Here is a 13,888-nt window from a genome sequence, read left to right on the forward strand (position 1 = left end):
GAAGTAGCTAATGATAGTTTAACCGGAGGGTTACTACCAATAAGCTGCAGAAGGGCTGTCCTCACCCTACTGCCCAAAAAGGGTGACCCGAGGGAGGTGAAGAACTGGAGGCCGGTGGCTTTATTGTGTACTGATTATAAGATATTGTCAAAAGCTTTGTCCAACAGGCTGAGGGAGGTGATGGGGCAAATCATACATACGGATCAGTCCTACTGTGTTCCTGGCAGGCAGATAGGGGATAACATTTCTCTGATTCGTGATTTTTTGGACGTCTCTAGGGCTATTGGGTTGGATGCTGGTCTAATTTCAATTGATCAGGAAAAGGCATTTGACCGAGTTGAACATCAATATTTATGGCACACGTTTGAGGCGTTTGGGTTCAGCTCTGGTTTTATTGCCATGATAAAGGTGATATATGGTGACATTGAAAGTGTATTGAAAGTTAACGGTGGTTTGAGTGCTCCTTTTAAAGTGTGTAGAGGTATTAGGCAGGGATGTTCTATGTCTGGGATGTTATATGCTATTGCTATAGAGCCACTACTAAATAGCATTAGAAGTCGCATTGCAGGGGTGTGCCTTTCAGAGGATATTCCTCCTATTCGTCTTTCAGCCTATGCTGATGATGTAGTTGTGTTAGTGAAAAATCAAGCGGAGGTGGATAGCTTGAGTCTAATGGTTGATCGTTTTAGGGGAATATCCTCTGCAAAGGTAAATTGGGAAAAGAGTTGTGCTTTACAGATTGGAGAATGGTCTGGAGGGATCATGGCTTTGCCAGGGGGGCTGGAATGGTGTAAGGGAGGTTTTAAGTATCTTGGAGTGTATCTAGGAGATGAGGGGACTATGGAAAAAAATTGGAGTGGGGTGGTTGAAATGGTGGAAGGGAGGATGAGGAGATGGCGTTGGTTACTATCTCGTATGTCATATAGAGGGCGCACTATTATAGTTAACAATGTGATTGCCTCTGCACTGTGGCATCGGTTGTCAGTTTTAGAACCACCATCTGGCCTTCTGGCTAAGATACAGGCAATTATTGTGGATTTCTTTTGGGATAAATATCACTGGGTTCCACAAAGTGTTTTGTATTTGTCAAAAGAGGAGGGGGGACAAGGTCTTGTACATCTTGCTAGTAGGGCTGCTGCTTTCCGGTTTCAGTTCATTCAAAGGCTGCTTTATGGACCGGAAAATGTGGTGTGGAGAGGGGTGGCAGGTCTTATATTACAGAGGGTTGGAGGATTAGGTTTAAAGAAGGCTTTATTTCTGGTTGATAGTAGCCAGATTTCTAGGGAGGGAGTACCTCCGTTTTATAGAGGCCTTCTCAGAGTGTGGAGCATAATGAAGGTGTCCAGAAGAACTTCAGCGGAGTCAGTGCATTGGCTGTTGGAGGAACCTCTGGTGTATGGGGCGAGACTGGACTGTACAACTGCAGCTGTTCCACATTTCTCCAAGATTCTGGTGAAGGGGAAAATCATCACCTTAAGACAGTTAATGGCCATGGCTGGGCCCGCCTTAATGGATGGAAGAAGGGTGGCAGAACATTTGGGGATGAGGTCGGAAAGGATTGTCGGACAAATGCTGGGGAGCTGTAGGAAGGCTCTGTCAGCGGAAGAATGGGATATGCTTAGTAGCCACAAGAAGAAGGTGCAAGATGAAGACGTCTCATTTCCAAAACTAGGGATTACACCAAATATCCCAGAGTCAGAAAGAAAGGCGTTATTGCTGGATTTGAGAGGGTTGGAGGAGGTGGGTTTGGATGAGGTGAATGGGAAGGAATTGTATAGGGGGTGTGTCAAGGTGTTGAATAAAGATAAATTGAAAAATAGAAAAGATACTCCATGGAGGGTAAAATTGGGCATTGATGACAAGGTAAAGCCAGCATGGAGAGCACTGTACAAACCACCGTTACAAAAGGGTACTGGTGATATGCAATGGAGGGTTTTACATGGCATCATTGCAGTTAATGCTTTTGTATCTGTTATTAACTCAGATGTTAGAGATGGATGTCCTTTTTGTAATATAAGAGAAACCATTTTTCACTGTTTTTTGGAGTGTGAGAGGATAAAACCGCTATTGGAAATGTTGGAATCTTTGTTTAAAGCTGTAGGGGAGTTTTTCAATAACACTGTTTTTATTTTGGGGTTTCAATATAGTAAACAACAGAAAAGAAAATGTCAAATGTTAAATTTTATTTTGGGACAAGCTAAGATGTCAATTTTTCTGAGTAGGAAACATAAGATAGAAACGGGATATGGGCAGGATGTAAGATGTGTTTTTAAAGGTTTAGTGAAAGCAAGAATAAAAGTAGATTTTGAGTTCTTTTCAGCTGTAAAAGATCTCCTATTATTTGAGGAGAAGTGGGCTTACGAAGGAGCACTTTGTTTTGTAGAGGAGGGGAAATTATTTTTTGCTGCTGAAATAAGTTGAATGTATATGTTATGTATTTATTTTTGTTTAGGAATTACATTTTGTTATTTCATTTCTGAAAAGGCAGTGTGTCATTATTTATGTTAACACTTGAGTAAAAAATAAAGGTTTTATAAAAACTCAAACTCTCTCTCTCTCTCTCTCTCTCTCTCTCTCTCTTTCTCTCTCTCTCTCTTTCTCTCTCTCTTTCTCTCTCTCTCTTTTGCTCTTTCTCTCTCTGTCGCTCTCTCTCTCTCGTGTCTCCCTTTCTCTGTCGCTCTCTCTGTCTCTCATGTCTCTCTCTCTCTCTCCCCCTCCACAGCTGTTAGATTGCATGCTTATTAGAGTGGGAGATTAGAGACACTTGGTGCACAGGAGAGGAGCACAATATATGTCTATCTATGAAGAATAAATGAAGATGAAAGATTTAAGAAAAAGTGTTTAATAGTTTTGTTGTTGTTGATATTTCTTTATCAAATGTTTTTGAAGTGCTTTATATTTTCACTTTTCTGACATGGTCCCCACCTACCTTTAAATTACATATGAATCTATTTAGATGCTTGTTCAGTCAGACTCCCCATTTCTGCCCTATTCTACTTCTATTGGATTCTATTCTACTCTTATCTAGCCCTATTCTATTGGATTCTATTCTACTATTATCTAGCCCTATTCTATTGGATTATATTCTACTATTATCTAGCCCTATTCTATTAGATTATATTTTACTCTTATCTAGCCCTATTCTATTGGATTCTATTCTACTCTTATTTAGTCCTATTATATTGGATTCTATTCTACTCTTATCTAGCCCTATTCTATTGGATTCTATTCTACTCTTATCTATCCCTATTCTATTAGATTATATTCTACTCTTATCTATCCCTATTCTATTGGATTCTATTCTACTATTATCTAGCCCTATTCTATTGGATTCTATTCTACTCTTATCTAGCCCTATTCTATTGGATTCTATTCTACTCGTATCTAGCCCTATTCTATTAGATTCTATTCTACTCTTATTTATCCCTTTTCTATTGGATTCTATTTGACTCTTATCTAGCTCTATTTTATTGGATTCTATTTGACTCTTATCTAGCTCTATTTTATTGGATTCTATTTGACTCTTATCTAGCACTACTCTATTGGATTATATTCAACTCTTATTTAGCCCTATTCTATTGGATTCCATTCTAATCGTATCTAGCCCTATTCTATTGGTTTCTATTCTACTCTTATCTAGCCCTAGTCTATTAGATTCTATTCTACTCTCCTTTACACAGAATGTATTTATTTATTTTTAATATAAACCATATCTTTGAAACAACTTCAGTTAATATGTACACTACAGAATTACTTTCCAGACTATTATTTTACGTGTTAGTCAGTGTGTGTGTGTGTGTGCGTGTGTTTTGGCTGATGTGCCAGCTGCTTGATGTGTCCATCATGTGACAGACTGGCAGTGGTGGTGGTCTCAGGTGACAGACTGGCAGTGGTAGTGGTCTCATGTGACAGACTGGCAGTGGTGGTGGTCTCAGGTGACAGACTGACAGTAGTAGTGGTCTCAGGTGACAGACTGACAGTAGTAGTGGTCTCAGGTGACAGACTGACAGTAGTAGTGGTCTCAGGTGACAGACTGACAGTAGTAGTGGTCTCAGGTGACAGACTGACAGTAGTAGTGGTCTCAAGTGACAGACTGACAGTAGTAGTGGTCTCAGGTGACAGACTGACAGTAGTAGTGGTCTCAGGTGACAGACTGACAGTAGTAGTGGTCTCAGGTGACAGACTGACAGTAGTAGTGGTCTCAGGTGACAGACTGACAGTAGTAGTGGTCTCAGGTGACAGACTGACAGTAGTAGTGGTCTCAGGTGACAGACTGACAGTAGTAGGGGTCTCAGGTGACAGACTGACAGTAGTAGTGGTCTCAGGTGACAGACTGACAGTAGTAGGGGTCTCAGGTGACAGACTGACAGTAGTAGGGGTCTCAGGTGACAGACTGACAGTAGTAGTGGTCTCAGGTGACAGACTGACAGTAGTAGTGGTCTCAGGTGACAGACTGACAGTAGTAGGGGTCTCAGGTGACAGACTGACAGTAGTAGTGGTCTCAGGTGACAGACTGACAGTAGTAGGGGTCTCAGGTGACAGACTGACAGTAGTAGTGGTCTCAAGTGACAGACTGACAGTAGTAGGGGTCTCAGGTGACAGTGCTTGGTAAAGGAACTGGAAAGAAATATAGTTGTTTTAATACTGTCTATTCTTTTGACTTGAGATAGATGCACTCTGACCCATATTCACAAAGCTTCTCAGAGTAGGAGTCCTGATCTAGAATCAGGTGTCCCCGTTCATATCATATTATGATCTAAAAGGTAAAACTGATATAAAATGAAAAAGTGATCCTAGATCAGCACTCATATATTCTGATACACTTTGTACATATGGACCACTAAACACAAATCAATGTATTGGAAGCAATGGAGGGGTTTACTCAGAGGATAGAGTTGCATATCAGCTTTCTATTGTGTTGGCAGATCTGATATTGTTATTACGAAGTTATACGTCCAAGGGATTGTGTTATTGAGACGTCATCCTCATTAATACTGATATTGTTATTATGAAGCTGTACAGTGCATTCGGGAAGTATTCAGACCCCTTGACTTTTTTGTTAAGTTACAGCCTTATTCTAAAATTGATTACATTGTTTTTTTCCCTTGTCAATATACACACAATACCCAATAATGACAAAGCAAAAACAGTTTTTTTTAAACATTTTTGCTAATTTATTAAAAATAAAAAAACAGAAATATCACATTTACTTAAGTATTCAGACCCTTTACTCAGTACTTTGTTGGTTAGGGGCTTGTATTCAACGCATGTGACTAATAAGATTTGATTTGAAGCTATACGTCCCATGGATCGTGTTATTGAGACGTGTGGAGCTATACGTCCCATGGATCGTGTTATTGAGACGTGTGGAGCTACATGTCCCATGGATCGTGTTATTGAGACGTGTGGAGCTACATGTCCCATGGATCGTGTTATTGAGACGTGTGGAGCTATATGTCCCATGGATCGTGTTATTGAGACGTGTGGAGCTATACGTCCCATGGATCGTGTTATTGAGACGTGTGGAGCTATACGTCCCATGGATCATGTTATTGAGAAGTGTGGAGCTATACGTCCCATGGATCGTGTTATTGAGACGTGTGGAGCTATACGTCCCATGGATCATGTTATTGAGACGTGTGGAGCTACATGTCCCATGGATCGTGTTATTGAGACGTGTGGAGCTATACGTCCCATGGATCATGTTATTGAGACGTGTGGAGCTACATGTCCCATGGATCATGTTATTGAGACGTGTGGAGCTACATGTCCCATGGATCATGTTATTGAGACGTGTGGAGCTACATGTCCCATGGATCATGTTATTGAGACGTGTGGAGCTATATGTCCCATGGATCATGTTATTGAGACGTGTGGAGCTACATGTCCCATGGATCATGTTATTGAGACGTGTGGAGCTACATGTCCCATGGATCATGTTATTGAGACTTGTGGAGCTATACGTCCCATGGATCATGTTATTGAGACATTGGAACCAGTGTGTGTGCTCCAGGCTGCTCTCTGTCAAGTGCTGGCACGGTGTGTGTGTGTGTGTGTGCGTGCTTGTGTGTTTCCGTCACGGTGCCACGTGCGTGTGTGCGAGACAGAAGCCCAAATTGCTGTGTATAGCCTTTCTTCCTGCCCCTCCTGCTCTCTTGAACAGGTGGAGCGATAGAAGGCAGACCATGGGGTGCGGAGAGAGAGAGAGATGGAGAGAAGGAGAGAGGGGAGGACAAGAATAGGGTGAGAAATGAAGGGAGGGTAGAGTCAAACCGGGGCTCAGATGCAAGGGCAGAGCGAGCGGTCAAATGGCAGGGTGCAGCGCTGCAATCCAGAGAGTTCAGGTGAACCCTCACTGTTGTGTGGGAATGTGTGTGTGTGCACATGCTTGTCTGCTGGCTTTACTAATTCAACAGTTGAAGTCGGTAAGTTTACATACACTTAGGTTGTTGTCATTAAAACTCATTTTTCAATCACTCCACAAATTTCTTGTTAAACTATAGTTCTGGCAAGTCGGTTAGGACATCTACTTTGTGCATGACACCAGTCATTTTTCAAACAATTATTTACAAACAGATTATTTCATTTATAATTCACTGTATCACAATTCCAGTGGGTCAGAAGTTTATATACACTAAGTTGACTGTGCCTTTAAACAGCGTGAAAATTATGTCATGGCTTTAGAAGCTTCTGATAGGCTAATTGACATCATTTGAGTCAATTGGAGGTGTACATTCCACCTGTGGATGTATTTCAAGGCCTACCTTCAATCTCAGTGCCTCTTTGCTTGACATCATAGAAAATCAAAAGAAATCAGCCAGCAGTTTCCAAATGCCTGAGATGAATGTACTTTGGTGCAAAAAGTGCAAATCAATCCCAGAACAACAACAAAGGACCTTGTGAAGATTCTGGAGGAAACTGGTACAAACATATCTATATCCATAGTAAATCAAGTCCTATATCGACATAACCTGAAAGGCCGCTCAGCAAGGAAGAAGCCACTGTTCCAAAACCGCCAAAAAAAAGCCAGACTCAGGTTTGCAACTACACATGGGGACAAAGATCGTACTTTTTGGAGAAATGTCCTCTGGTCTGATGAAACAAAAATAGAACTGTTTGGCCATAAAGGCCGTCGTTATGTTCTAGGAAAAAGGGGGAGGCTTGGAAGCCGAAGAACACCATCCCAACCCGTGAAGCACGGGGGTGGCAGCATCATGTTGTGGGGGTGCTTGCTGCAGGTGGGACTGTTGCACTTCACAAAATAGATGGCATCATGAGGGAGGAAAACAAAGTCGAGGTATTGGAGTGGCCATCATAAAGCCCTGACCTCAATCCTATAGAAAATTTGTGGGCAGAACTGAAAAAGCCTGTGTGAGCAAGGAGGCCTACAAACCCGACTCAGTTACACCAGCTCTGTCATTCTTCAAATAAAGTGGTGATCCTAACTGACCTAAAACAGGGAATTTTTACTAGGATTAAATGTCAGGAACTGTGAATAACTGGATTTCAAATGTATTTGCCTAAGGTGTATGTAAACTTCCGAGTTCAACTGTACATGTACTTCAGTATTACACTGTATAAAAAACATCCACAAATCTAGTTGTTTCAATTCATTATTATTAAGCAGGGGTGCAACTTTCACTGGGGTCATGTCCCTCCCACATTCTGAAATTCAGTTTTTGTCCCCCGCCCCCCGGTTTTATCATTGGAATGTGATACAAAAGGCAACGGCGTGCTTTAGGACCATGCGGTCACCTCCGAGCAGTTGGGTAGGCTGTTTAGAGTGTTTATCCAACTGGATAAAAAAATATACATATCAATGTCGTCGTCCCCCCACTTCTAAAACCAAAGTTGCGCCCCTGTTATTAAGTATCTGGTTCCACAGCCTTTTTACCTGAACTAAACATTTTTAGTTGGTCCAGTCAATTTAAAATGTGTTTACTCAACTTGTCTCATATGTTCATTCGAATATAAATTATTATTTGGGCATCTTATTTAAAAATGGGTGTGCGACTGGTTACAAACACAGTGCTTTTAACTTACATATTTAACCCATGTTGACATGCATTCAACATGTCCTCACCTGGGATTTGAACACACAACCTCTTGGTTCATGGCTGCCCCAATCTTCCTGCTACGCAACCATGTCTGTGTCAAAAAGCTGATTCGATTTTCTTATTTAATCAATTTAGGTTTTTCTGTTTACTGTTGTTGTCTTGATGTTGGTATGGCATATTTTTACTCCTTAATCACTATGATAAATCAAATATTGTGTAATTTTAACAGAGCTAAGATTTACTTTGGAGTGCAAAGTGAACCAAGAGTTTGTGAGTTCAAATCCCAGATGAGGACATGTTGATTATTAATTACTGTATAAATGAACATGCACAATGTAATTATGTTTGTCAAATATGTAAGTGGAAAACATTGTCTGTTAAAAGCACTGTGTGTTTAGTTCCACAGACTTTTTTAGGTAACATGCCCACATTTCTAGTTGAATGAACATATGAGACAATTTGAGCAAACACATATTTTTAAGTTGACAGAATTATTGTTGGAGCTACGTTTAGCCCAACTAAAAGTATTAAGTTCATATACCACTTTTACCAAAAAGTTGAATAAACAAAAAAATAAATAATAAAATAATTATTAATAATATTTAGCTGAAACAACTCATGTTTTCGGTGTAAGCAAGCATATACCTTTGTTGCTTTTCCTTTTTCTAAAGGGGTATGTCTACGAACCACCAAGTCATGAGGCGTATTGGTTATTTCAACATGCCAAATAACTCTGTCATCGGGAGCCCCTCCTTTGGATTCCATCCATCAAGTCCACAGTGGAACCACATCCTGCAGTGGCCTGTTTTTTGATTTCCTAGTTTTTACCTTAATTGTTTATCATCACATGCTGGCATATTAAATGCCATATCGCTCTCCATCAAATTGTCAAACACGCTTAAAAATCACTGAAGTACTGGCTGTTGCATTCATATGTTTGTGTATGAAGGCAGATGCTCAGTTCATGACATCAAAAGAGCATAATAGTCTGGCTCTAAAGAAAAACCCTAAAACCAAGGAACCTCTCACCCAACCTTTTACCCTTTAAAACTGATTGTCTGTTAATCATCTGTCTAAAAGCAGTTGGAAGCATCTGATCCACTCCAAATAGAGACCAGACCCAGTCTTCATGGGGATCGGACGAACACAGATGCCCACTGATCTAAAGATTATTACCATCTCTCTCTCCCTCTCTCCCCCATCCCCTGATCTGGTGGTCCCATTCATTTCATTCATTGGCCGTAGCATATTGAGAAGTATGCGTTTAACATTCAAAAGCTTTTGCGATCTTGTTAGTAAAGCGTGAAATAGCTCCCGCCCTCTTTTCCTTCTTTCTTCGGCCCCACTGGCTCAATGAAGGGCCATTCTTCTCCACAAACACAATGGCTTTTCTTCATTAGCACTTCTGCCATGGATCTCAATGGAAGGGTTGAGCATGTCAAGGCAAGGCTAGACCCCAAGACATCTGGTTGCTCTACCAGGGGCAGAAGGAGGGTGGAGGAGGGGGAGGTTCTGCTGTTTTTTTCTTCCATGAAAAAGCTGGGGACATTGATAATATTAAGTCTGGAAATGTTCAGTCACTCATCCTAACACTCACACAGAGTGGACAAAACATTAGGAACACCTGCTCTTTCCATGACAAAGACTGATCAGGTGAATCCAGGTGAAAGCCATGATTCCTTGTTGATGTCACCTGTTAAATCCGCTTTAGTCAGTATAGATGAAAGGGAGGAGACAGGTTAAAGAAGGATTTTTAGGCCTTGAGAGTGAGACAGTTGAGACATGGATTGTGTATGTGCCATTCAGAGGGTGGGCCATATATCCCTGTGGAACGCTTTCGATACCTTTTAGATTCCATGCCCCGACAAACTGAGGCTGTTCTGAGGGCAAACGGGTGTACACCTTTCTAATATTGAGTTGCACCCCACCCTTTCGCCCTCAGAAAAGCCTGAATTAGTCAGGTGTGGACGCAGGGATACTGTGAAAGTGTTCCACAGGGATACTGGTCCAACGCTTCCCACAGTTGTGTCAAGTTGGCACACACACACACATTGATGCTGAGGATAGTGTGTGTTTATGTGGGTTTGTAATTTGAGTGGCTGATGATGGAAACCAGACTGCAAACCTACTTCTACAAAAATAAAGATAAAAAAAAAAAAAAGAAAGACAAAAGTTAAGACTGTAGATTCTCTCACTGGCTTCTTCAGTCTTCAAGCCACATGTGTCACCAGTCACAAGAAAGAGGGATGTCACAATTTTGATAGTGTCATGTCAGACATGATATTACAGTGCATTCAGCCATGTTTTAGTTTGTTTAATCATTGTTTTCATGGAAGCTACATTAATGAATTGTCAAGATAATGTTTTGCATGAATGTGTGTGTACATACGTGCAGCTGTTTGAACACCTTGACCACAAAACATCTCTGTCATGCACCTATTGACCCTGTCCCTCCTCTCTCTCTCTCTCTCTCTCTCTCTCTCTCTCTCTCTCTCTCTCTCTCTCTCTCTCTCCCTTCCTCTTCTCTCTCGCTCTCTCTTCCTCCCCTATCTCTCCCTCCCTTCTCTCTCCCTCCCTTCTTTCTCCCTCCCCTCCCTCCTCTCTCTCTCCCTCTCTCTCCCTTCCTCTTCTCTCTCGCTCTCTCTTCCTCCCCTATCTCTCCATCCCTACTCTCTCCCTCCCTTCTTTCTCCCTCACATCCCTCCCCTCCCTCCCTCCCTCCCTCTCTCCCCCTCCTCAGACAGTGGTGAGAAGAAGACCCCTGCCATGCCCGGCTCTCCTGTGGATGTCAAGACTCATTCCAGACCAGTCCCCAGACCAGTCCCCAGACCAGTCCCCAGCAGTAGCAGCGCCACCATGCCGCCCCTGCCCTCCGTGAACCCCAGCGGACCCCGGCCAGCCTCCTTCTCCTCCACCACTCGTGAGTACCACAGATATTAGCACTCTTACCATAGAAATAGAATGACTGGAGCAGTCATCCCCATTCAAGTCAATGAGGCCCCGGTGGGTGGACCGGCAACCAGGAAGTACAGCAGGAAATGTACCCATAAACCTGGAAGTAATGAAGAAAGTACACGATTCAATTTGTGCTTTATTGACAGTCAATTTAAGGGACGTCAAGACTCTTACCACCACTAGCTCCCCATAGAGGAGCGTCCTGGGTCTGCAGCCTCGTAATATCCATTATCCATAGATGAATTAGAGCAGTGTGGTAAACGATTTTGGAGTATTCTGATATATCTGAAAGGCTTCCTTTTTTGTCTGCTTTACTTTATGGCCATATAATAATAACATGTATTTATAAAGCCCCCTTTGTTGTCACAAAGGCCTGTACTGCAACCTGGCCTAGATCAGATAGGTGTAAATAAGGATTCCATATGAAAGACCTGGTGATTCGATAATGAATGTGATATGTATTGTCCCTCTGTAGCATTTGCATCAGCCCATCCAGTCGAAGTACTACCTCCCATGTCGGACCACATTTGATAAACTTTTTTGACCTCCTACGCCGACCTCTCATTTGCTCCTCTCCCTCCCCGTCCCGCCTCTTCCCTCCCCCAGTGACCAATGGAATCCACCACTCCCCGCCCACCCTAAATGCTGTGCCCTCGCCGCCCCAGCGCTACAGCAATGGGCCTAGCTCCTCATCTTCCTCCTCGCTGGCCAATCAGCAGCTCCCGGCCACATGCGGCGCCCGACAGCTCAGCAAGCTCAAACGCTTCCTGACGACGCTGCAGCAGTTCGGCAATGACATCTCGCCCGAGATCGGAGAGAGTGTCCGCAACCTGGTGCTGGCCCTCGTGGTGAGTGGGTGATAAAACATTTCAGGAATGATGTAGAAATAGATGGATGGAAACTCCCATAACACATTGTCACTTATTGATATGTCAACATAGTTGCATTTGATTTGAGATGTGTTTCGATGATTGAAATTAGTTGAACTGAATTGAATGGAGTCAAATCAAATTTAAGTGATATATGTAGAATAAAATATTTAAACATATGAATATGTTACTTTCAATACCAGGACAAATATCTGCCCAAAATAGAAAAGACAGTATGTGTTATTTATGTTGGGCTGGATTTTATTTCGTCAGATGTTTTCATTCAATGGAATATGGCCGTATATTCAGTATATGTGGCCCAAATGGACACACTGTATTGGTTTTGACAGGCCCCATCTGCAACATATTGAGTCCTGTGCTGCACATTATACCTACAGTGGGGAGAACAAGTATTTGATACACTGCCGATTTTGCAGGTTTTACTACTTACAAAGCATGTAGAGAGGTCTCTAATTTTTATCATAGGTACACTTCAACTGTGAGAGACGGAATCTAAAACAAAAATCCAGAAAATCACATTGTTTGATTTTCAAGTAATTCATTTGCATTTTATTGCATGACATAAGTATTTGATACATCAGAAAAGCAGAACTTAATATTTGGTACAGAAACCTTTGTTTGCAATTACAGAGATCATACATTTCCAGTAGTTCTTGACCAGGTTTGCACACACTGCAGCAGGGATTTTGACCCTCTTCTCCATACAGACCTTCTCCAGATCCTTCAGGTTTCGGGGCTGTCGCTGGGCAATACGGACTTTCAGCTCCCTCCAAAGATTTTCTATTGGGTTCAGGTCTGGAGACTGGCTAGGCCACTCCAGGACCTTGAGATGCTTCTCACGAAGCCACTCCTTAGTTGCCCTGGCTGTGTGTTTCGGGTCATTGTCATGCTGGAAGACCCAGCCACGAACCATCTTCAATGCTCTTACTGAGGGAAGGAGGTTGTTGGCCAAGATCTCGCGATACATGGCCCCATCCATCCTCCCCTCAATACGGTGCAGTCGTCCTGTCCCCTTTGCAGAAAAGCATCCCCAAATAATGATGTTTCCACCTCCATGCTTCACGGTTGGGATGGTGTTCTTGGGGTTGTACTCATCCTTCTTCTTCCTCCAAACACGGCGAGTGGAGTTTAGACCAAAAAGCTCTATTGTTGTCTCATCAGACCACATGACCTTCTCCCATTCCTCCTCTGGATCATCCAGATGGTCATTGGCAAACTTCAGACCGGCCTGGACATGCGCTGGCTTGAGCAAGGGGACCTTGCGTGCGCTGCAGGATTTTAATCCATGACGGCGTAGTGTGTTACTAATGGTTTTATTTAAGACTGTGGTCCCAGCTCTCTTCAGGTCATTGACCAGGTCCTGCCGTGTAGTTCTGGGCTGATCCCTCACCTTCCTCATGATCATTGATGCCCCACGAGGTGAGATCTTGCATGGAGCCCCAGACCGAGGGTGATTGACCGTCATCTTGAACTTCTTCCATTTTCTATTAATTGCGCCAACAGTTGTTACCTTCTCACCAAGCTGCTTGCCTATTGTCCTGTAGCCCATCCCAGCCTTGTGCAGGTCTACAATTTTATCACTGATGTCCTTACACAGCTCTCTGGTCTTGGCCATTGTGGAGAGGTTGGAGTCTGTTTGATTGAGTCTGTGGACAGGTGTCTTTTATACAGGTAACGAGTTCAAACAGGTGCAGTTAATACAGGTAATGAGTGGAGAACAGGAGGGATTCTTAAAGAAAAACTAAGGGGTCTGGGAGAGCCGAAATTCTTACTGGTTGGTAGGTGATCAAATACCTATGTCATGCAATAAAATGCAAATTAATTACTTAAAAATCATACAATGTGATTGTATACCCATGACAATGTGAAGTATACCTATGATAAAAATTACAGACCTTTACATGCTTTGTAAGTAGGAAAACCTGCAAAATCGGCAGTGTATCAAGTACTTGTTCTCCCCACTGTACATATAATCTGTTGCACATC

At 42.5% G+C, this 13,888-nt stretch overlaps 1 protein-coding gene across 4 annotated transcripts in view; it reads left to right on the forward strand.

Annotated features, from left to right (window-relative positions):
* The window catches only part of LOC110529037 (protein CBFA2T2), an 81,165-nt gene that overhangs the window by 44,026 nt on the left and 23,251 nt on the right, over positions 1-13,888 (forward strand). For 2 of the 4 annotated variants that reach the window (XM_036984128.1, XM_036984129.1), the window contains exons 2-3: positions 10,798-10,977; positions 11,619-11,860. In XM_036984128.1, coding sequence (XP_036840023.1) covers positions 10,798-10,977; positions 11,619-11,860 — 422 coding nt within the window. The remainder of the gene's footprint in view (positions 1-10,797; positions 10,978-11,618; positions 11,861-13,888) is intronic. The other 2 variants (XM_036984130.1, XM_036984131.1) reach the window with 1 other exon arrangement.

The sequence above is a fragment of the Oncorhynchus mykiss genome, chromosome 7 (genome assembly GCF_013265735.2).
Source record: "Oncorhynchus mykiss isolate Arlee chromosome 7, USDA_OmykA_1.1, whole genome shotgun sequence".
Classification (NCBI taxonomy): Eukaryota; Metazoa; Chordata; class Actinopteri; order Salmoniformes; family Salmonidae; genus Oncorhynchus; species Oncorhynchus mykiss.